We start from the raw sequence: 23,684 nt of genomic DNA on the forward strand, positions 1-23,684 counted from the left end.
GCATGCTTGACAACCTCCTGTGCATATCCCTGAATCATTCTGGCAAGGAAAAACTGCCATAATCTTTTATTCAGACAGAGTGCTGCTTCCTCAGTGGACTCTGAAATGAGCAGGCGCTTGAAAATAGCCCCTTTCACCAGAGAGTTCTGGGGATTTATCAACTCATATCTGCACAGCATTTTGGACATGCAAAAGGCTACTGTGTGTGAATGCTGAATGATGTGAAAAATACTGCAGTGATCCCAAATAGGCTTATGGGTACAGACCTGCCCTTTCCCATGAGGGGGCAAGAGCTTCGCAGGTTTTGTACAAGTCCCTGACCTTCTGTTTTAGGTCTTCCCCTTTTAGTGAATGGATACACAGGGTATTTCCCCACAATTCATGGCATGAACTGTGCTGCTGAGCAGCACTCAGACAGTGTCAGCTTTCTCTCTTCATTCTAGGATTTACCTTTGAGTTATGACGGAGGTTCTGGGAGAGTGATTCAAAATTAATATGAAATTGAAATATGACAAATAGACTATTTTCACACACACTGTGACAGCCTAGAGGGTTCTGTTGCTCATTAAACTGTGGTGTATGGTTTGGCTAGAAATATGTCACTGAAATTACAGTCCCTTGTGGTTTGGGGAAGAATCATCACACTTCAGCTACACCCACTGCTATCTCGTGCTCTGATCTTGTCATTGGTGACAACACCTATCCTCCTGATGCACACTTATCTCACTGTACTGGGGGAATGTGCTGCCAGGATTTTAACAATAAAAATTACAGATAGTCTTAAGGCTGGAGAAGAATCTGTCCTTACAGCACTATTTGAGCATCATGCCCTGTGTAAGTGCCAGTCACAAGTATTTCCAAGATCAGATGTTCACAAACTCTTTGTCCCTCTTTCTCTACCCTGGTTGTCTCTGCTTCGTTTGCTGTGATGTGGAAGCTGGTTAACCTCCCCCATCAGTGGGTGGTTTCTTCTGTTCTCTCTCTGTTTTTCAGTATCTTGTCCCCAAGACTTTCATCATTTAACAGTTCCCTAAATAAAACATTTCCTTGCTGCAGAAAAGAGAGGGAAGATCATCTGCTCCAGGGATCAGGAGGATGTTAGTGGCAGGGACTTTGTAGCACCACTGCTATAGTTCCATGAGACTCAGGAAGAGTGCCACAAAATGTGTGTGCTCCCTCAGTGCTACCAGGACAACCAAAGGGGAGGCTTTCTGCCCTGGGGAAGGGCTGGGAATGGCACAGGGTAGTTTCCTTGTCCCTCTTCACCAGTGTCCCCACAGCTAAACAACAGCACCGGGGAGACACCCTGTGAGAGTGCTGTGGTGTCCCCAGTGCCCCTGTGTGAGTGAGCAGTGAACTGGAATGGCATTTCAGAGGGAGCTATTTGTGGAACATGGGTGCTGTCCAATAATCAGATATGCCTGTGGAGCAGAGCCACTGCCTTAGGTCACAGTGCAATTTTCAGTGCCATAAGTTTCTCCATCTACAAATTCTTGCTGGGTGTGGTCACTGCTGACAACTCTCAGTCCTGCCTCATGAGAGCAGTATTCCTGAGCTTTGATGGGAATCACGGAGCTCTGTAATGTCATTTGTAATGCCTGGCATCTGAGCTGGGCAGGGAACCACAGTCAGGCACTGCTTGTACCCCATGCAGCACTCTGCTAAAGAGGCTTGCTGATTTTTCCATTTCCTTTCCATTTTTGTTTTTAAGACATTGTAACTAATCTTATAAATATTGTAGCAGATTATAAAACTCATTGCATGAGCTCTAATTTCTGTTTTTTTGTACTCTTGTAGATTTGTGGAGCCACTATTATGGATGAAGATCCAGAGCAGTAGGCACTGTACGCGCAGGAGAATATAGGTACTCTCCCAAACCTTGTATGTGCAATGAAATCTCTTCACTTTCTTTAGGTTACAGTCATACTGTGGAAATGCTGCATACAAGGTTATGTTATTTTAGCACTTTTCCTTGCAACTGTTGAATTTAGACATGTATCTGGTTTTAGAGCAATGAGGTTAACACATCACCTCCTGGATTCAAGGTGAAGAAATTTTGAGATGCGTTAGGCTGAGAAATAGTTGTTATACAGCAGTCTCAATTAAGGAAACCAAAAGCATTTAATGATAACATTTTGTGCATGTGTAGATATATCCACATATATTTGGCAGATTAATGCAGATTGGTTCAGTGGGTGAATAACTGGTTTTAAAAATACTTTGTAATCCATTTCCCTCGGGAGTCTGAAGCTGCTGTTCAAGACTAGAAAGCTCCTGGTAAACCCTACACATTTTCAGAGCTGCTGGAATGCTTTGCAGACTGACTAATCTCTACTGAGAAGTTATTACAGCTGCAGAGGTTCCTAGCTGGAGAATGGAGGATTGGCCCATCTCTCACTGTTCTTGCCTAAGTGTCAGATACATTAAAATCTGTGTGTTTTACATTGAATCATACCTTTTCAAGATCATGTCCTTACAGCTCACAGCTAAAAGTTTATTCTTAGGTAAAATCCATACAGGTTGTGCAATAATGATGATAATGAATGACAGTGATACTTAGGATCTGCTCTGTTAGAACATTGCTTCTCTTAGAAACAGTGGAATTAGAATCCCGTTATGAAAAAGCCCCCTTTGGCTTGCTGGGATGCACACACGGTGGTGTGTGCTTCACACTGCTGCAAAGGGCTGTTTCCAGAATGTTCTGGCAATCAGTTTGTAACTTGCTGGATGTAATTTTTATCTTTTGTGCTTCATTAAGTATAATTACTGTTTATTCTTATTTGTCATAATATTTATTTACGTCCTTTAAAAAAATCAGCAATATTCATCTAGTCCCTTTCAGAACTGTTGCATTTATTTTAAATGGCATTAGGGCTTAATGCACAAAAGCCAGCAGCATTAGAGTTAAGTCCGAAACTTTTGGCTGACACAAGGGACTGGATTTACTCATTTGCAACAGTGCAAGAGCTCTGAGGGTAGGGGAGAGCAGAGGGATGAGTGAGAGCAGCCTTGTCCCTGCCCCCGGCGTGTGCTAATGGACCTGCTTTCCTTGTCTTTGGGGGTGAGGACAGATGTGAGCTCAAACTGCTACAGGTGCTCTGGGCAGCGGCTCTGGTGCGGAACGGTGCGCGGGTGAGCAGATCCCTCACTCCGCGGTATCGCAGCTCGCCGTACGCGCGGCCGTGCAGGGAGGCTTAAACGCTGGCCCTGGGTTGAATAGGGAAAGTTAATTCACGATTAGTAACGTGGCTGCCGGTGTTTCTGGGCACCACCAGCAGCTGTGTCGTTTGTGTGAGGTGCCTACTTTGAGATGATTTTTATGTAAGGTTGTTAGTGTATCAATTTATGTAAGAGGAGCCCGACTAAATACCTAGTAAAGTTGAATTTAGCTGCATCTCTTAGGCAAGGTAGCAGAATTGCTCCGTGGTCATCATGGCCACCCCCACAACTAGGGCTGTTTCAAGGCAGCTGGGACGCGAGATACATTTATTTCCCCGGGACGAGGCACAGCCGTGTCACTGCTGCAGGCCAAGGCTGGCGCGGGCCGGCCGCGGTCGCACAAAGCAGCCATGGCGCTGGGCAGGGGCGCACACGTGAGCGCGGAGCGCGGCCACACCAGCGGCCCCGCGGGCCGGGGCGGCAGTGCCCGTGCCGGAGGCGGTGCAGAGGGGTGTGTGCGTGTGTGTCCGAGCCCCTGTGTCCGGGCTGTCCCGCCCGGCCCGGCCCGGTCCCGCAGTGCCCGCGCCCCCCGCCCACCTCCACCTTTGCAGCAGGAAAATGCAGCACTCGCAGCGCGCACGCGCGTCCCGCGGCCGGCGCCCCGCGATGGCTATTTATAGCAAGTGACGTCACCTAGAAATAGAGCGCGGGGGAGCGGCGCCCCCTCCCCTCCCCTGCAGCAGCCGCGGCTCCGCCCCCTCGTTGCCTTCCCGGCGCGCAGGCGCGGGCGGCGGCAGCAGCGCGAGGCGCCGACCAGCACACGCCGAGCGCGGTCCGGGAGCGCGGCCGGGGCGAGGGAGGGAGCGAGCGGCGGCCAGGGCGGCACAGCCCGGCACAGCACAGCCCGGAGAGCCGCTCCGCTGCGGTCCCTGCGCCCGCCACCCGAGCGCTTCCGCACAGCCCGACCCCCTTCCGCTCTCTTTGAGGGGCGCGCAGAGCCCAGCCCGGCAGCCACCACGGAAGCGGCCATGGGGGACCGAGAGCAGCTGCTGCAGCGAGCCCGCCTGGCCGAACAGGCGGAGAGATACGATGACATGGCCTCGGCCATGAAGTCGGTGAGTGGGGCCGCTAGCGTGGCGGCCGTGCGGCGTACTCGGGGAGGAGTGTGTAGGGGGGTAGTGGCGGGGGAGGGAGGGAAAGGAAGTGCGGGCTGGACCGAGGCGGGGTCGGGTCCGGGGAGGATGCGAGTCGCCAGGTCCCACCCGTCGTAGTGAAGAAAGGAGGGCGGGAGCAGGAGCCAGACCGTCCCGCCGGGACACCTCGCCGCCGTGTGGGGCGGCGCCCGGTACTACCTGCCTTTGGCAGAGACGAGACAAACAGTAGCCGGTCCAAACCGGACCTAGATCACCCTTTTAAAATGTTTCCTTCCCCCCTCGTTCCCTCCATTCCCTCGTACGGGCGGTCTCGCAGCCCTCCCGCTCCCCGGCCGTCCCTGCCCCGGGGGTGTGGCTGTCCCCATGCCCTCCTCTCCTTCCCCACCGCGCCAATCGGGCTCGCAGTGCAGCCGTTTGAATGGCGCCCGCCCCTGCGAGCGGCGGGAACGCCGTGCATTCCTTCTCTGACCTGCTCCAGAGGGGGCCCGTCCTCGCCCACTCCCTTCCTCCTGCTGGGGTGGTGGGTTTGACCTTGGGGTGCGTCTCCACCTCTGGGCACACCCAGCGTTTGGGGGGTGCTGGCCGGGTGGGATGGGCGCTGCCGCGGGAGCTGTCTGGGGACACGGCACACGAAGAGGAGCCCCTTCCTTTTCTAGATATTTCTTTTGCCTCGTAATAAAAAACACAAATAGAGGCCTCACCCACAAACATCAGTACTCTGACTCAAAGATAGTACCTGCATCTGGGTGTGAAAGCTCCCCCATGCTCCAAGAGCCTGTCCCAAGCTTTAACGTTGCCTTTTTGCCTCTTCTTTGTAGGGTAGCAATTTCTCAGTGCGTTCCGTACCCTGTTGAATACTGACATGTGTTTAAACAATAAGTTATATTTGCAACTCTGCTCCTTTCAGAACCAAGCAATGAAAATTATTTGTACTGACCTGCCTGTACTGATGTATAATAAAATTGCAGAATGATCAAACTTACTATGTCTAGTCCCTTTTTTGAAAGCAAAGTATTCACACGATCTGAATTTTACGGGTAATGTTAATGCCAGTGAATGCTTAGCAGTGTCTTTGCTGTATCAGGTTACAGTTGGTTGGTTCTTGCTGACCTGTCCTCTGTGAACACCAAAGGCCTCTAGAGGAACTGTTTCCCTTGAGAGTGCTGCTGTTCAAAGGCACGAGATGATTTTATTTTGAAGAAGCAGCTTCAAATGGAGCCCACATTTTTGTTGTAAGAATGTGTACGTCACCTCCATTAAATGAGGGCAGTAAAACGACACTTGCTCACTTTTGCTATTATTTTGTAATAAATACTACAACCAGTCCAGTGCTAAAGCAGTGATACTTCTGAGTATCTCAATACCAGATGTTAAAGTAAGTTGTATTTTAATTGTGTTGCTAGAATTCACGATACGTGTAATGTAGTAGTAACAGCTCTGTTTATCTCGTGTCTTTCACTTGGTAAGTCTGGAAAATGAAGCAGAGGAACCACTAAAATCTGCTGCTCTAGAAGACTTTGTAGCTGTAGTTAGTAGAGAGCTTTTTATTTCCCCAAGTACTGCTGAACTACAGTTCATGTCTGGCACTGGGCATATGTGAAACCATCAGAATACAGTTTCTGTGCCTCAGGAAGTATGTCAATAAAGGACTTACAACTAGTGTTCATGGCCAGTTGTCTTTAAACTGTCCCAATTACTGTGCAAATTCAGCTGGAGTCACAGTATTCTCTGTAATGCCACTGCTGCTCTCAAACAAGTTGTGTGCTGCTGAGCTTCTGTACTTGGGAGCTCAGTCGTGAAATGCATTATAGATACTTCTGAAATACAAAAAGTAAATCTGAATTTAAAAGGCAACACTTCCCTTACTTTAAGCTGTCCATGCTGCTGCGTGTCTGTAACGCAACATCTCTTGGTTACTGGGCTTTCACAGGGGTTCACTCCAACATGGCCATTTCCAGAACTCTTCAGTGCTCGGAGTTATTTTGTAGGTCTGAGCATAAGCTCCTGTGAAGTGCCCTGGGGGCTCTCTGTCCTCACACAGCTCATACTTCTCTTTCAGTGGTTGTAAGTGAGAGATAATTAAAGGAGCTTTTTATCCCTATAGAATAACATTCAAGTAATCTTGCAGTCCAGAGAGGTTAGACTTCCTCCAGCAGGAAGGAAACGGGTATTCCAACTCGGATATCTATTCTCGGTGCAGGATATCTTGATTTGAAAAGCTTCTATAATATGTTTATTTAAATCTCTGATTGTAACATATCTTATACTTCTTAAAGGTGCTGTATGAAAGTAACATGCTTTCAGTGTACATTGAAATCTGAACAATTAATTTCAGTTTTACATATGTGTTACCACACTTTTACAATACACAGTATAGCCAACAGCCTGATAGAAACAGTAAGTAGCAAAGACTATTTTAGTGAAAATGCATTTGCCTGATTTTTGAGACTGCCTCTGAAGAAAAATATTGTGACAAGGCTGCCATTTCATCTGTCAGTATAAAGCTGGGGAAACATTTCTTTTTCAGTCTCATCAATTCCTTATTTAAAAAAAAAGGCCAGACCAAGTAGAAGTAGTAGCTTAAAAAAGGAATTTACTGGTTGATACAAATTTTTGTTGCTGTTAAACTTATTTTCTTGGAAGAATCCTAGTATTTTGGCTGTAGACAGGAGAGTAAAATGAAACAGTTTGCCGTTACAAATTAATTAATTTAATTTACTTTTCCCAAGCCCAAACTATTTTAATAGAAAATACAGTCATATGTAAATTTGCCTCTACTAAATGGCATTTTTCCAAGGGGTGTGGCATTCCCATTGCATTAAATGCTGCTCCAGGATTCCAGCTATTTCAGATAAACATTACGTGGTAGGTACGGAATTGCCTCTCAACACGCTGGAGAAAGATGCTTTTGGTGTGTGTGTGTGAAAGGTTCTCAGTTGATGCAAGAAATGCTCCAGCATCCTGAGAATACAGAACTGAATTTAAACCTCTGGGTTTAGATAATTCCAGCAATAATGAAACATTTTACCTGTATAAACCCTTAGCATTCCAGACAGTATTAATCCTAATATGTAGTGCTTAGGACCTCTGTTAATTTATGTTGCTTTTCTAATATAGCTACACAGTGGGTAAAAAGTCACTCTTCAAAATTGGTAAGGTGAATCTGAGTTCTGTGAGATGCAGAGTTTTAAAATTAGTTGTGTGTGAAATAATACACAACATGAAATAAATTTAAGTCTTGGGCTTATCTAAAGATTTTTGAACAAAATAGCTTGAGGTTCTAGTTCATTATGTAGGCTTCAGCTGTGTATATAAATGGACTTAAAAGTTTGGGATGTTCTGTATTTTTAGGACAAATCACTGAGTGTCTGGTTTGGGGTTAATGAAGTGTGTGTGTAGGAGAGGGGACTGAGATGCCTTTAATGTAAGCAATGCCCTCCCCTGCTGGGAGATGCTTCCTCCCTGTGGTTCTACACAGTAAATGTAGCTGTAGAGCTGCTTCTTGGTGCAAGACACTGAAGTCACATGATGCAAGAAACTGGTCTGGTTTAAATTCATTAGTCTGGTTTTTATTTGTTCCAAAATTAGGGACCGTGCACTGTTGTATCAGGAGAGTTTTAATAATTAAGCCTGACTTTCTGCTGGCTCAGGTACAGTCATTTTTGCAGCAGTTGCTCAGAACTGGCTCAGGCTGTGACTGACATGCTCTGGCTGACGAAACAAGTGCACTCACAGTCAACTGCCCCGGGTCAGGCTCTGCTGGGCAGTCCCACAGTGCATCGGGGAGCGCTCATGGAGCGTTCCCTTGGGTCTGTTCTCCATGTGGAAGTAGCTCAGTTCGGTGTGTGACCTGTGGGGGATCACACACGATGGCATTTCTGAGCTCACACTGACACTCCTTAGCATGTGGGGGCAGGAGTTCCAGGGTTGTAGTCAGGATTCCTTGATTATGCTCCCATGTTTTTGTCACTAAGCTGCGAAGGAACTGTTAATGTCTCTACTAGAGTAGATGATACAGGTGAGTCATAGCAGAGATTGCTGAGGGAGGGACTGTTGGGGGAATATTGATTGGGAGCCGGGAGGAAGGTTATTAAGATGTCGTTAGAGTTGATTCCTGTGCAGTTCAGCCCCTGTAGATTGGCTCTAATTGCATTAGGATGAGCAGAGCGGTGTCTTGTGGGAGTTCAGGGTCCTGAGCTGTGGGGAAAAGGCATTTTGGAGGTAAAGCTAATTAACTTATATTTTAAGAACCAAACCTGAATTTGAAAGTAAGCTCTCTCTTAGTCAGTTACAACTCATAAAATATTTTTTTAGATCTGGAAATATTCACATTTTTGGATGGTTCACTGGCTACACCAGCAGTCTCAGAATAATATAAATATTTGTGACTTGATTATTTGTAGTATGTAAGTATTTGGTTGAGAACACTCTGGTGCCTGTCAAACAGTGTAAATATGCACATTTTTAAAGAATTAATTATTTTAGCAGTGTCTGAGCAAGGACAAGTTTACTTTCACACCAAAGTACATACCCTTAGAATTCTAGTGACTGCTTTTAATGCAATATGCTTAAAGTAGGGGAGTTTTTCATCCTAATTCCTTTGAGCTTAATTTCATGTTTATAAATTTGAAAAGTAGAACAGTTTCAAGTGACTGTGTGATAGATTTTATTCCTTAAATTAACACAGCAAGTGAAATAGGCCTAAATAGACAGTATGAGAAGTATTATCCTTTTATCCCAGCTTTTTGTAGTAGCAGTTCAGAGTTGATTGTGGCTTCTTTCCTGATTTCCTGTTCTATTTCTATGCAGTTTCTTTCATGTGCTATCCCTGGAATTTGTCTGGAGCCAGGATAATTTTTGTATTACACTGAAAATTGCTCACTAAGTGTCTCCAAGATACTATGAAAGACTAATTCCTTTGTACTGTGCAGAGCTTATCGACTGCAGCGCTTCCACCTCTGCTGTTGAACGAAAGAGCAGCAGGGGAAAGAAATGCAAGAATTGCACCAGTTGCCAGTGTGGGTGCTGTGTTCCAGATTCATATAGCTGGTGTTGTAGGTACAGTTCAATTCATCACTATATGTGTAGTCTGTGTAATTAGAGCAGACTTCCTAAAAAACCCGAGCCCTCCTCTGTTAGTGCTTCTCTGTTACACAAGCCTGACTCACTTTTATTCAGTGAATGGTCTTTGCTTCTAAATGTCCCTTCTATTACATCAGAACTGTGGGGGTTTCACTCTGGACTGCAGAAGTGGGTTTAAACTTTCGATATTTCAAAATTACTCCTGTCTTGAAGGACTTTTGGGATGTAGAAGAAATTTTGAATCTTGCACTTCGTGATGAAAGTATTTAAGGAAGTTTGCACGCTTTTCTCTTGAGGCAAACCCTTTAAATTTGCTCTTTGTGTGTGTTTACAGGTAACTGAGCTGAATGAGCCCCTCTCAAATGAGGATAGAAACCTGCTGTCTGTAGCCTACAAGAACGTAGTCGGAGCCAGACGATCTTCCTGGCGCGTCATCAGCAGCATAGAGCAGAAGACCATGGCAGATGGGAATGAGAAGAAGCTGGAGAAGGTTAAAGCCTATAGGGAGAAGATAGAAAAGGAGCTCGAGACAGTCTGCAATGATGTTTTGGCTCTCCTAGATAAGTACTTGATCAAGAACTGCAATGACTTCCAGTATGAGAGCAAGGTGTTTTACCTGAAAATGAAAGGGGATTACTACCGCTATTTGGCAGAAGTTGCTGCTGGAGAGAAGAAGAACAGTGTGGTGGAAGCCTCAGAAGCTGCCTACAAAGAGGCTTTTGAAATCAGCAAAGAGCACATGCAGCCCACTCACCCAATTAGGCTTGGGCTGGCACTCAACTTCTCTGTGTTCTACTACGAAATCCAGAATGCCCCCGAGCAGGCCTGCCTTTTAGCCAAACAAGCCTTTGATGATGCCATAGCAGAGCTGGACACACTAAATGAGGATTCCTACAAGGACTCCACTCTCATCATGCAGTTACTTCGAGATAACCTCACTCTCTGGACGAGTGACCAGCAAGATGAAGAAGCAGGAGAGGGCAATAATTAAAAAGCTTTCCTCTGATCCCTCTTTCATCCACTTGGCCATCCCCATCATCACCAATATTTCCTTGCCACAGTCACACTAAATATCTAGTGCTAAGCATATCTGTATTGTACAGCTGTTCAGATCTGCTGTCCACTTTATCAAGAAGCAGTTTCAGATGAGTCTTCATGGGCATTGATGGATTGATTGGTTTATTGGCCCTATTTATCTTAGTTGCACTTGAGCAGTGCAGAAAGAGGCATTTTTAGTTTGCCTGTTGATTGGAAAATACGGGAAAGAATAATGGAAGGTGATTGAGGATAACTAGATTCCAGTTAAATTCTTTCCATTTGAAATGAGCTGACAGTTCTGTTAAGCAGTACATTTTGTGCATGCAAAGTAAATTAGCCACCCCAAATTTTTTTCAGTCAATGAAAACAGTTAAGCTGATGTGAAATGACAGCTCTGTTCATCAGTTTACAATAAACTGTTTGAAATGTGAGGTCTCAGTAGCAATTTGGTTTTTTTGCCTCTAACTTATGTGCACAGTTTCTTTTAATGCAGTGCATCTACCTAAGAGTTTTGATACTTGTAACCTTTTGCAGTTGTTTTGAAGAATCATGAATTTATTTTTTGTAAACTCTTTGGCTGTTTAGTTGTCTGTGTATTCTGACAACTGTATGTCAATATTTGCCCATGTTAAGATGGATGACTGAGATGCCAGACTTCTAAATTAAATGTTTTGGAATTAAGTGAATAAAATAAAATGCTGCTTCAGGGATGTTATCTCTACATGAGCTGTCCTGTCGTTTGTTCAGAGTGGAGACAGAGTTACCCAACACATCACTGATGGGTTAAAACGTATTTAATCAAAAGTTGAATGAGAAGTTGACACTTGCTAAACAAACACAACACAAACAGTGCGATGAAAAAAGAAAAAAACAAACCCACAGAACTCACAGCACCCACAGTGGAGCTTCCAAAGGAGGTGTGTTTAGTTGTTTGCTCACTAGAGCAGTTGTAATGCAATTTCACTCAGGAGCTAAAGAGTTGTAAAGCACAGGACTTATATCAGTGCAGAGACTTGTGTTTGCTTCTGTCCACTGTAACCTCTAAACTTTCTCTGAAGTGCAGCCACCAAATCAGCTTCACATGTGAATATCCCAGTAATTATTTCATATTTACCTGCTTCAAACAGAAGCAATACTTGTTCCTAAAGACTGCCTTTCTGTTTTTAGCTAACTTAAATCTAGTCCACAAACTTACCTGTTGTTTTTGCTTTCTCCCAACAGTTAGTGTACATGTACATTTGTTGGTGATGTACATGCTTCTGGAATGTTATGTCCCAGAAGCAGGAAAAGTTAGCTGTGTCCAGACTGCCACTGGCACCTGGGATAGCTCAAAGGTCATGTAAGTTCTCATTTATCAGAATCTATTTTTCTTTGATTTGTACAATAGTTATTACTGGTCTGATTTACCCACAGCAGCTGCTTATACTTTTTATAAGCAGCACACTGGTCGTTTTTAAGTATCTGGAGTTTTAGAATTTTTAAGAGTAGATTTGTGTGTATTTATATATTCTATCATCTTTTAGATAATTCTAGCTTTATATCAGTAAAGTTGGCAACAACTGAAAGCCTAATGCAACATCTGAAAAAGATGAAAATACAGATACCTCCTTACCTGCCCTGTGGAGCCAAGGTGAAACTTGGCCATACCTGCCTTTTCCCATTGAAACACTCTGGATGGTTAATAGTATTACTGGCAATTGGTAGGTTTGTTTTCCTGTTTATAGAAGTACCTGTCTCTTTGTTATCTTTTATATTACCTTTTTGCTAATTCAAAAGCTGAGGAATCCTTTCTCACTGTAGTTGTGGAGATCCTATATCACAAAATTAGAGATAAACACACAACAAGTGAGTCAGCAGGTGGCTGACACAGCTGAAGGTTTGCTGTTGCCCTGGTGTTTGGGATCCAAAGGGGAGACAAAGGGATTGTGCAGAATGATGCAGTGTATTAGATTTTCAGTAGGAGAGCAGACACTCCTCCCATGTGTTCCAGCTGTCAGTGAATGACACAGAGTTTTTGTGGTTGTGTTTTGGTGTGAGTCAGTAGAGAATGTTCTGTGGAGCAAGAAAGAAAAAGTGCTCCAGTGCAATCCACTGGAGCTTCCACTTCTGGAGCTTTTCCATATTCTGGGCCCTGGGATTGCTAAATGCTTTCTTGTAATCCCTGTTGCAGCAATGATGTGGAGGAGGCCAAAAGAGATGAACAGCACATGTTGTTTATTCCAATATTCTTCAGTGGACTGTAGGATTCAGGTATTTTGGAACTGGTATTTCTCTTAGATGACACCCAAGTCATGTTGTCTGTCTCTCACTCTCTAAAATAAATAAAATCCTGGGCTATGCCCAGTTTATTGTTTGAAAACACCAGATGTATTCACCAAAAGTGCTTAGTTGAAGTTCACAACATTTTTTGAAACAGGACTAATTCCAATGGAAAGACTTAAAACAGTGATTTTCCCTGCTCCCTGATGGGGGTTTCTTTATTTTGCCTTAATTCAGGCATAAAAGGATGCTTATTAATCTTGATATGGTGAGAGTTATTTATGTAAAGGTCCATCTGAGCATAGCTTTTGCCCAGGACTATACTTTTTGTGTCATTCCCAGGCAATCTTTGTTGGGAGGTTAAGTCACTCTGAGGGTGTTGATATGTCTCTGCATACCCTTGAATTTTTAGCAACCTGAGAGCTGCCAAGTGTAAAGCAGCATTTTCTGTGGCACTGTATGAGCTTGAAAGCTAAGGGATAGTCAGACCTTAAATTAATTGTGTTCTTTGTAGGCACAGAGATACTTCAGTGCATGTCCTAATCTGCTGAAATATGTTCTAGCTTTATGGAAGTGGATTTGTTCATCCCTCAGAGTACAAACACATCCACACCCTGTTGAACCCACTAGAATGAAATGTGCCAGTGCTCTGGAACACTCCAACTTCTTGGGCTGCCTGTAGTGAGAGGCTGTGGTACAACAGAAGCGATAGCACAGGGAGCGTGGAGGTTTTAGGGAAGCAGAAACCTTCAGAAGAGTGATGAGACTGGATCTCCATGGGTAGCACATGTCAAAGGACCACACACTTACTGTGGTAAGTAACCATTTACTCTGTTAACCACCTTGGTCTCACTATGGATTTGCAAATAGTTTTTTCCACGCTGCCTTTCCTTTGCATGGAGCTTCTGCTGGTGGTTTTCCATCCTTAATACTGGTCCTTGTGATCTGCAAGTTGGATGCACTGACTTCTAGAGCCGAATCTATTCCCAAAGAAGCACAAGGGGACTCCCTGACCTACTCCCTGGGCCTCTTCCAGCAGCTGCAGGAGGCTGCTGTATAATAATCTAGAAAAGAAATGATGAGAGTACACTTCAAGTTAAAGGAAATGAAAAGCCTGGCTGTATTTTAAGTTATATATGAGAATGACTTAATGGTAATGAAAGAAGGCTGAAAACTGATGTCACTGTACATTATAAAATACTTTCTGGGACCAGCTGGAAATCTTTCAACAAACTAGTTTGAGTTTAAGGACAGGGAGAAAACAGGAAAAAATATTTCAGTGCTTTGGATCTTTGTATCCACACCACATATTTAAATTAATTAAACTTAGCTGATCAAGAAAAATTGGCTAAACCACTGCAACAACACGAAAAACCTTGTTGGATACATCTTATATTCACTGAAGCACCTCCTTGAAATCAGTGGCAGATTTTGAAGAGTGTGAAGTTGATTATACACATAATTGACAGAGGATGTTTAGATCTTGTTCTGAACAAGCCTAAAGTACTTGAAGTTCCATAGATGCAGATGGTTTAGTGTCTGAGCCTTAATCATTTCTGAGATAAATGAAGATGTTCTAAACACTGAGGGCAGGCCAGGTAGGGTTTTAATTAGTGTCAGAAGTAGAGCCATCTGTGAGAAATAAAGTAAGCCAGGCTTCCAACTACCCTCACCTGTTTCTCTCCAGTGAGCAAGTACTTTGTGGATACCATTCCTTTCCCAGACTGCTCCCAGGTAACTGTTCTCCAGTTATTATCATGTATATAAGAAAATAATCTATAGCTATGATTATTCATGCTCCTCATCTGACTTTTATGCTTGTGTCTGTATAGCATGAACATGATAGATAACTTAAATATTTCCAAAAATATTGCAGGAGGCAGGAAACCTTAGAAGTTAAGGAAGTTTGTCTTCTGTGTGTGAAAAAGCAAGATTAAGCACTTGAGAATCACAAAACACCTTCAAAAAAGAGGTATTTCAGATAAGAATGTTTCAGAAGCAGGTAAGACAAAGAAGCTTAAGGAAAGTATGATAAATTTAAAAATCAGGTTTCCCACGGAAAACTGTTGAAAGCCATTTTTTAACCTAATTCTGTATTTTGTTCTATTGAGTAATAAAATGTCAAACAGGAATAACAAGGAGTGTCCCCTGTTTCAAGACTGTTGATTGCAAATCGATTTCGAGGCGTCACAGTATAAATTAATTCCATCAGGCAGCTATGCAGAGTAATTTGTCAGCTCTAAAATTAAAGGAATATTTAATATTTATTTTTAGAGTAGTTTAAATAGGTGTTTAAATATCTCCTAGAAATATGAAAGCTGAATGCTGAAAGCAATACAAGTACCACACAGCACAGTTGTTAGAACACATTTTGAGCTGGACAAAACAATCCAGTGCATTGTGTCTCTCTGCCATGATAAGGGCAATCAAGTGAGGAAAGATTTCATAGCAATCCTTCACTGGGATGAAGGTAAATTATAAATATTCTGTAAGGCACTCTGTCCTAAGGCAGTTATAGCCTAGGAAATGAAGATGCATTGTTTATATCTATATATTGAAGTATATATATAGTAGATGTGCTTTTTGATGACATGTTTTGCTGCTTTTCCCAAATTACTTCCCATTTGGGTTATATGTTAACGGATTTTTTTTGTTATATCATGGCTATCTTTGAACACTGAGAAGATCATATGGGACAGAAGCTGTATGGATCAGTTCAGAGAAGAGATGTGGAATGAAAGGAACCAAAGACTGAGAGAAACAGGTGGAAATTTTAGGAACAAAATTGCAGGAAAAATACTCTGATTTTTCACTGTTCTTGTAGGGCAGATTCTCAATCCTGGGGATTGAGACTGTGAAAGTCACAAAGCAATACCTTCCTCTAAAATTTTAGGGTAAGTGGATATCAGTCCTTTTTGCCTATTGTCAGCAAGATGCTTTTTTATCACTAGAATTTGGTTTTCTGTGATTGTGAACTGCAGGCAGTGAAGACTGAGTGTGTCTGTGAGTGAGCTGTGTAACTTTCCATGTATTACAGCTACAAGTACTTTTTTCATTTTGTCATTATTCACAAGGTTAAAAATGTCTCTTATAACTCTTTCCTACATACCATTTGTGATCTATTATTGCATAACTATAAATGTAGTAATATATTTATCATATTTGTATCCTTCAAGTATACACAAATCTTTTTTCTGAATCCTCAGTGTTAGATGCTGTCTTATATTTTAGTCTCAATGATTTTAACTAATGATTATGAACCAGTTTGGTCTGTCCCAACTCAAACATTGTAGCCAGATGAATTATTTTCATTCAGTTGGGTATTTGCAAAGCCCAGAGTGCATTAAGGCAAAGCACTGTGAGTACTCCAGCAGGGAATACCCTTTTATGGAGGTAATCATTAGGAAATCACTTATGTACAGTGATTAAATTAGAATGAGTTATTTTCACATAATTTGATAATGGGATCGATTCCATTTTAGGATTTAATCCATTAGTAGCTGAACTCTCCCATCTCTGAAGAATGATCTGGTTTAATGTGTCTGAGGGAAGCAACAGACCAAGTCCTTATGACTTCCTGTGATGTTGTGCCAGTTATAAATATTAACTATAACAATTACTTATTATAAGTTATAATAAATATAAATAGTATTAAAAACATAAGCCAATTATATTTACAGTAATTTTGTATAAAATCTGTGGCATTTGGAGAACTGCATCCTTGTTGGAACATCAGAGGGATGACCTTTACTCAGGGTTTTCTCTAGCAAAGGCTACTGAAAGAGCAGGGATGGCAGCAAAGCGTTGATTCCTTTCCCAGGCACGTAAGGCACACACTGGAAGGAAGCAGGAATTGTAGGGGGTTGGCAGGAGAAGCCTTTTTAACAGCCTTTCTGACTGTTGTTGTGCCCTGAGCAGCACAAAAGAACATCTGACTTGCAGCAGGCAGGGACAGTGGATGTGGGAGCAGGGACTGAGTGAGTGGTTTCCCCGCCGGGTGAAGTGGAGCATGTTCTCTCTGCAGTGAGCAGCTTGGGCTTGTCCCATGTTTGCTTTGTTTTGAAGCACAGAAAAAAGCCAAATCCCAGGTGGTTATTTTTTACTGAAGTACAGCCCCAGTGACTCCAGTGACACACCTGCCTGAGAATTCGGGCTGCTGGGGCTTTAAAGCCTCAGCAGAGCCAGTGGATTTTCAGAGAGAGCTGTGGAGGTGTGTGCTCTGAGCTGGGCCAGCCCAGCCCCGGGGCAGCAGCTTCAGTGGCTTCCTGTCTGCAGCCAGAGCTGTGCTGGAGCAGTCAGCTCTGTTCCTGTCACTGCATCCCACAGCCAGAGCTGTGCTGGAGCAGTCAGCTCTGTTCCTGTCACTGCATCCCACAGCCAGAGCTGTGCTGGAGCAGTCAGCTCTGTTCCTGTCACTGCATCCCACAGCCAGAGCAGGGAGCAGAAGCCCAAGGCCACCTTTGGCAGGAAATGGCCCAGGTCTCTCCCAGTGTTTGTTGCTGGCCATCCATGGATCAGGGTGTTTCTGCTGGGATTCCACATGTCCTTACAGGGCAGGAACAACTCTCTTCTCTTGTGCCACTTCAAGCTTTTTAAGGACTGCTATTTGCTTCTTCTGAAACAAGTCCTATTAAGCCTCCCTGGGCTGTAAAATGGCCTGGAAGGATTGGGAAGTTGGAACATTTGCTGTCATCAGTCCCATCAGAGCCCAGCATTGCTAACAGATGAGCTTTGGTACCACTGCTGAGTCATTCTCCTGGTTTCCACAGCTGACACTTCCTTGCTTTGAGTCTAGGCTAAAAGTGGACAGAATGAACTATTATTTTTAGATTAGTAAAGCCCAGCTTTAGCTGAGCTTATTAGCCTATCATTAGCTGTGTTTAAAACAACTGCTTTACATTTTACTAAACACATTATGTGTGTATGTGTGTTGTTAATTCTGCCATAAAGATTATGCTGAATCCTGGGATTGAGAACTGATTAAGAGCCACTAATGGGTAAGGTATAATGAATTATTCATCCTGTTATCCTAGAGCAATCACAATAATGTCTTGGTGCTAATTAGTAGGTGGATGGGCTGACACAAAGTCAGGAATACCCAGGAGATATTTTATCCAACATGTATTCTGATTCCTGTTGATAAATCTCTTTCCTGCTCTTACAATTTATTTCTTATTCAATAAAAACAAGTCTTATTTTGGGATCTTTTCTTCCTGTTATTTCAATGTCAATTTTTTTAAGATCATATAATTTTTTAGGGTTAAAGTAGGCTAAGAGCAGAAGGTTTTGACAGCTTTTGGCACAGCTGTCTGCAAAGTTTTCCTGTTACACCTCACTATATTACTTTGTCTGTACTGGCTGAGCTGCATATTACCATTTCTTCTATTACATGTGAGCTTAATTGTCTTGCAGCAATCAGAGCAGAATTTGTCTTATTTTTAATGAACACAGAACACCTGTATGTGCAGTTGTAAAGCGTGGCACTTACTGTGGTAATGAATTAGATATTCGTACATATTATTCTTTATTAATTAAGGCAGCACAGTTTGAAACAGCTAATAGATTATTTTTTTACATGGCCATTAGTCATTACTCTATTTTCTCCCCTTTTCTCTTTTAAGTCAAGTCTCAGCATTTCATTTTGTTGTACTTATACTGGAATGTATCACTGTTCATCAGAGGGATTTATCAGGAGTCAAACATTATCAATTCACCTTGTATTTTGCCACTGTTTGTTAAAGATTCCTACTTTTTGAAGTAAGGCTGCAGCCTGAAATGTCTCTTAATGCAGATGTTTCAGTCTCTCAGCTCAGCTTGAAAAAAAAAATCAACCCACAAATCAAAACAATCCCCTGCACCTATTTCCCACTTGTTTTCTTCTCTAGCAGTTGTTTTTCTTCATTTTGTGCTGACCCTGCTAACACTTCCTTCTGCTCTCCCTGCAGCAATACCTTTTGGTAGCTCAGTGAAGATGTAACTGCTGCGTGGGTGGGACCTGTGGATCGTCTGAGAATGCCCAGCTGAGCCTGGTTTTGTGTGAGATGAGCACAGTGAGCTGCTCTGGGGATATCTTCTGATTTAGGGGAGAGTATGAGGAGGACTGGAGAGTAACTCTGGGGGCCCGATGCTGCCCTTGCTTTCTCTCTCTGGGGTTTGTGTTTCTGCTCAACAGCGTGAGAGATTTTTTCCTCCCTTTCCTCTCCTCCTCCTCCCCTTTTCCTGTTTCTCTCCCTCGGCCACCACATCCTTCCTAAAGCTGCTTATCTCTGAGATTTTTCTTCTCTCTCTCTCTCAGTTCTCTCTCTTCTGTGTGTAATTAAGCACCTGGAACATTTCCAGCCTGATGACTGTGGGGTTTTGCAATGAAAGCCCTTGGAGATGTACTGAGTGGGCTGCTCTGAAGGAGTCAGACTTTATGAGCCCTAATGCCTGCCTTTGTAGAGATTTGCAAAGTGCTTGGCATGTTAAATGCATTGTTGCTCTCTGAGTAACAGCAACAATGTGCAGGAGGTCTCGTGGTACAAAAATGTTTCCTTGTGACAAAGTCCTATAGAAAACTGCTCTTTTCCTTAGTGCTCAGCTGTTCACACAGGAGTCACTGCTCCAGTGACTCCTGAGATCCTGCTTTCTGTGGGTCAGCCTGACACCAACCTGGCATTTACAGCCATGCTTAAATCCAACAGCTTTCTAAACCTCATATTACTTGAAGTTTGGGTCTGATCAGCTGAGGTTCATCTTCTCTTCAGTGTAAAAACTGAATCACTTTTGGTTGAAGAAGTCGCAGCTACAACCTCCCATTGCTGAATTCAGTGTTACAATCACTACATCTGGTTCTACATTAACTCCTTCTGAAATGAGTGGTGGAGGTCAAATATTGGGCTAATTAAACTAAATTAAGGCTTTGCTTAAGAGACACAATGTGAAGATGCCTTGCTGGATAGGAAAGTACTGTGTGATAGACTTGGAAGCCTCCTCCAGAACATGGCCCCAGGCTTTCAGCCTGCAGGCTGTCCTCTGAGGGCACTGCTTTCTGTGCCTTTATCTTGCACTCAGTGGGTATCAATAACTCCAGCATTTCCTTGCCAAGAAGCTTTCTCCCAGGGGTTTTATAGCCATTTAACATAAAGCTGGTAGTAACATTGTCTGCTGGCTGAGACTGTCCAGAATTAAACAGGATTGAATGCAGAAAGGATATTTATCTTCAGCCAGCTCAAACATTTGAGAGTATAATAGAATTGGAAGAAGATCTAGAAAGTTAAAAAGAAGGGACATTCTTCCACCTTGATGAGGTGCTGAAGGAGCTTTCAGTCAAAGGAAAACCCGTTTTCATTTGTCAGCTGGCCAGGTTATTGTTATCATGTCTTCAAGTACAGAGAACAGAAGGAAGAGGGCAAAGGAATCTTCTCCAACCCTGTAAGGCATGGCAGTGACACCTGGTTCTTGGCATTGCTGGGACAGAGCCCTGGGTAATCAGTCAGAGAAGGGAAATATATTAGAAAATGTACCTTGTATTAGAAAAAGTACCCATATATTTTGTATAGAGTGATCTCCCTTGGTGTCTCTCTGGAGATTTCTGGCAGTTTCTCCTGGATTGTCCAAAGTCCCTCCACTAAATCAGCGCTTGAGCCACGCTCAAACTTCCTGTGACCATGCTGTGCTTCAGCATCTCTGACCTAAATAACATATTATAGATAATAGAATTAAGATTTTTTTTTTAAACCAATAATAGTTTAAATTACTTCAGATTTTTCTTTTTCCATCTGTCCATCCATTCCTTTCCCTTGCATCTATTCTTCTCATAAAACTCATATTTTTACCTCCATTATCTTTCATCCTGCTCTTCCCTGAGCCCTCTTTTGTCCTTTCTGACCTATCTTCCCACTTAAAATACTTTCTTCCTGGCCTCATGGAGCATTGCCATGGTGACCACATGACGTCATTGCACTGGGAACAGTTGCCTAGGAAACCATATGATGTCATTACACTGGAGACAGTTGCCATGGTTACTGAGTTGGCTGAGGGAACTGGGAAAAAGAGTTTGTCATCTGACCAGTGCCAGGAAATGTTCCCATTAATGGCAATAAAGGAGAGACCTTTATTTATATTTATGTTTTTATGTTCCAGGGAGGGCTGTCTGTGACTCAAAGACCCCATTGGTTTTTTTGGGATGATGTGCTGTGGCTGGACTTTTGCCTCTGGGCTGTGGGATCTTCCTCACCTGTTTCTGCTGTTCAGTGTTACTGTGAACATCAAGCCACAAGGAAATGGAGAAAAGCTGTGTTGTCCTGTGGTTCTGTCAGATGGGATTGCAGCTTCTGTTGCTGTTTGATCTCCTGTTTGGTTCCTTTGGTTTCTGAGATAAATAGCCCAGCCCAGTATTTATCCCAGCAGATGTACAGTAACAGGGAATGTCACAGCTGAGCTTGCTTCATCTGCACCAGGCTCTATGTGAGTCTGTAATTTGTTTTCCACTTCTTTCCTGCCTTTCCCAATTTCTGTTTCATCATTGCTGACACGTACCTGTCTTGTTTTAATAATTCCAGGAGTTCCCAGAAATGTCCTACATGAAGGGTGAAGCAGAGGTTAAATAAAAAGTTGGAGGCAGCTGCTAAAGACAAGTAAGGTACACAAGAACAAGTTTAGTGAGTGTGTACAACAACGTGTAAACTCTGTGATTCATGTGAGGATGTGGGAATGTAAACAGTGGTTAGCACTGTGTGTGATGGGCAGATCTGTAGCTCTGATAGATTTTCTGTGTTTATATAACATACATATAATTGCTTTATGGATAGATAAATAAGCTTTCATGAAAATGGCTTTTCCAGACTTCTGCAATTTGAGTGAATTACATGTCTAAGGCATATTAGTCAAATTATATGTGTGACTGTCTCCACATATCAAATAAAGTCTCTGTTCTCAGTGCCCTGCAGATGCTCTGGAGTTCACGAGAAACCAGTTACAGACTTCCCACTGAAGTTCATGAAATGAACCCTTCTCTGCTCCCCCTGGGTCCAGTCCTCCTCAAGCTGAAAATCAAAATCCAGAATAAAACTCGTGCAGTTCCTATGGAGCTGCAAACAAAGATGCAGTCAGAGAAACTACACGGAGTGGTGGTGGCAGGCCAGGTAACTGAGGAGTTTTGGAGTGCCTGAACTATTGACTGAAATCCAGGGCTCCTGAAATGTTGGGAGAAGGCTGGAATGGGAGTGGCATCTCAGTTTTGGCAGAACTAGGAGAAAAATCCGTAAGAGAATGTAACTTCATTGGGCAGGGAACAGAATTTCCACTTAGGTATGGGGGGTAACTAAGGGACAAGGGTTGGGAGTTTTGATGTTTGAAGTCATAAAATCCTTCTATTAGAATTTTTCGGTTTCCCCTCCTCATGCTTTACAAAAACTATTTGATTGGCTATTTATTTATTCAGTGTACTGCACAAAGCAATCTCAGCCCCTGTACCAGAGTAACTGTAAAAGAACATTGTCCTTCATGTCTGAAGTAGTTTAATTTCCTTCTGATCAGATGGCAAGGAACAGCTCTTGGAGGTGGAAAGCAGCAGCCAGTGAGTGTTGGGAGCTCCCAGCAGTCAGGTGAGACCTGTCAACTGGGCTGTGTTTCAGACCTGTGTGTGAGTTCTTCAATTCTAGTTTAATAACAGTGTTCAGTTAATCAACATGCAATGGAGGGCTTTGCAAATCAGGCTGTTCTGGTCATGGTGACTTGCATCCCTGTAAAATATGTGTCAATAGCCATGACTTTTCCTGGGCTTTAATGGACTGGAACAGCCTTGGAATTACTAGTCTGGGATACTGTTGAGTTCATGATTGAAGGGATATCTAATCCTACTTAATGGCCACTTGTGTTACTTTTCCTGTTAACTGAGCTTCAGAGTGACTCCTGAACTTGGGTTGGTTTGATTTCAGCGCTGTACCTGGAACTTAAGGTTATTGCATTTAAGTAAATTTTAAACATTCACGTTTGGATCACATTTATTGGTAAAAGATGAGAAAGAAAGCAAGAAGCTGGGCTGTGTTTAGCTGTCAGGGAGGTGTGGGAAAAGGTTGTTAGAGCTGATGGGGTTTTGGTGAATGTTACTGGAAATTCACATGTTCATGATTTGTATTTGAGGCAGCTTTCCCTGCCTCTGATCTCTCACCCACATCAGGTTTCTGTAGATACTTAAATAATAGTTATATGCTGTGCCAGGGCAATACTGGAGATCTCACACTGGTACAGGATGATAGACTTGTTTTCCAGCAGTGTCATCCCCTTGGGGTCTGTGCATGGAGAAGTTTTGTGAGCAGTAGAGGAGGCAGCTCCTGTGCTGGGAGCTGGGGGAGCTCTGCTTTTGCTGACTGGTGCTTCCATCTGCTGGAGAACTTTGTTCACACAGTGTTCAGTCTTTACTGTACTGGGAGAGACAAAAAAATCCTGTTAATTAACCCCCAAAGATTTAGTGAGCATTAATTACTCTGACAGAAACAATTCCTCTGTGATATTAAGTAGCTAACAGAAAATGCTTTCACGTGCTCTGTAGCTTTGCATTTGAAAGATGTCACTCTCTGCCTACCTGGAATCAATACTCTTATGTTTTATTCTAAAATATAGTATCTCACACAGTAGTAATATAAATTAAAGTACAGATTCTACAAACCCCTTCCTAGTGGGCTGTTTTGTGACTCATGACCCACACTAGTGCTCTCAGGAAGAGCCTGCAGAGGCTGGGGAACTTGGTGGTTTTTCAGGAAGGGGGCAGGTGTCTGTTGGCACAGGGTGTATTTTATTATTGGGACTGGATGGTTCCCTCAGTGTTCCTGACACGGCCACGGTCCATCAGGATCTGCACTCCTGGAGTGGAGTTTTGAGTTTTGAAATTCACTTGTTTGCAGTAAACTTGAGAATTTTGGAACAAACCTGTGTGTAGAGACACGTAGCCGAGCCCAGCTAACAGAGTACTTCCCAGCCCACCTTTCTCTCTTTAATGAGCAATTGTCT

At 43.2% G+C, this 23,684-nt stretch overlaps 2 protein-coding genes and 1 long non-coding RNA gene across 3 annotated transcripts in view; 2 read left to right on the forward strand and 1 right to left on the reverse strand.

Annotated features, from left to right (window-relative positions):
- Positions 1-3,942: 3,942 nt before the first annotated feature.
- YWHAH (tyrosine 3-monooxygenase/tryptophan 5-monooxygenase activation protein eta) lies at positions 3,943-11,154 on the forward strand. Its single transcript, XM_064675492.1, has 2 exons — positions 3,943-4,274; positions 9,730-11,154. The coding sequence occupies exons 1-2, from the start codon at positions 4,188-4,190 to the stop codon at positions 10,384-10,386; spliced, it is 744 nt and encodes a 247-aa protein (XP_064531562.1). The 5' UTR covers positions 3,943-4,187; the 3' UTR covers positions 10,387-11,154.
- Positions 11,155-13,502: 2,348 nt separating this feature from the next.
- On the reverse strand, positions 13,503-20,578 carry LOC135424324 (uncharacterized). The gene is made up of 3 exons (XR_010435150.1): positions 20,510-20,578; positions 20,198-20,365; positions 13,503-13,756 (listed from the first exon to the last, which is right to left on the reverse strand). It is a non-coding gene; the product is annotated as an uncharacterized LOC135424324 (long non-coding RNA).
- Positions 13,736-23,684, forward strand: part of SLC5A1 (solute carrier family 5 member 1) — a 53,459-nt gene continuing 43,510 nt past the window's right edge. Inside the window, exons 1-3 of the mRNA XM_064675443.1 lie at positions 13,736-21,315; positions 21,613-21,817; positions 22,212-22,279. The gene's annotated coding sequence lies outside the window, so the exon portion shown is untranslated. The remainder of the gene's footprint in view (positions 21,316-21,612; positions 21,818-22,211; positions 22,280-23,684) is intronic.

The sequence above is a fragment of the Pseudopipra pipra genome, chromosome 18, assembly GCF_036250125.1.
Source record: "Pseudopipra pipra isolate bDixPip1 chromosome 18, bDixPip1.hap1, whole genome shotgun sequence".
NCBI classification, from domain to species: domain Eukaryota; kingdom Metazoa; phylum Chordata; class Aves; order Passeriformes; family Pipridae; genus Pseudopipra; species Pseudopipra pipra.

Excerpts from the sequence above, each read along its gene's own strand:
- YWHAH (XM_064675492.1), top strand. The coding sequence starts at position 4,188 with ATGGGGGACCGAGAGCAGCTGCTGCAGCGAGCCCGCCTGGCCGAACAG. Across the intron at positions 4,275-9,729 it reads TGGCCTCGGCCATGAAGTCG|GTAACTGAGCTGAATGAGCC; the intron begins GTGAGTGGGGCC and ends GTGTGTTTACAG.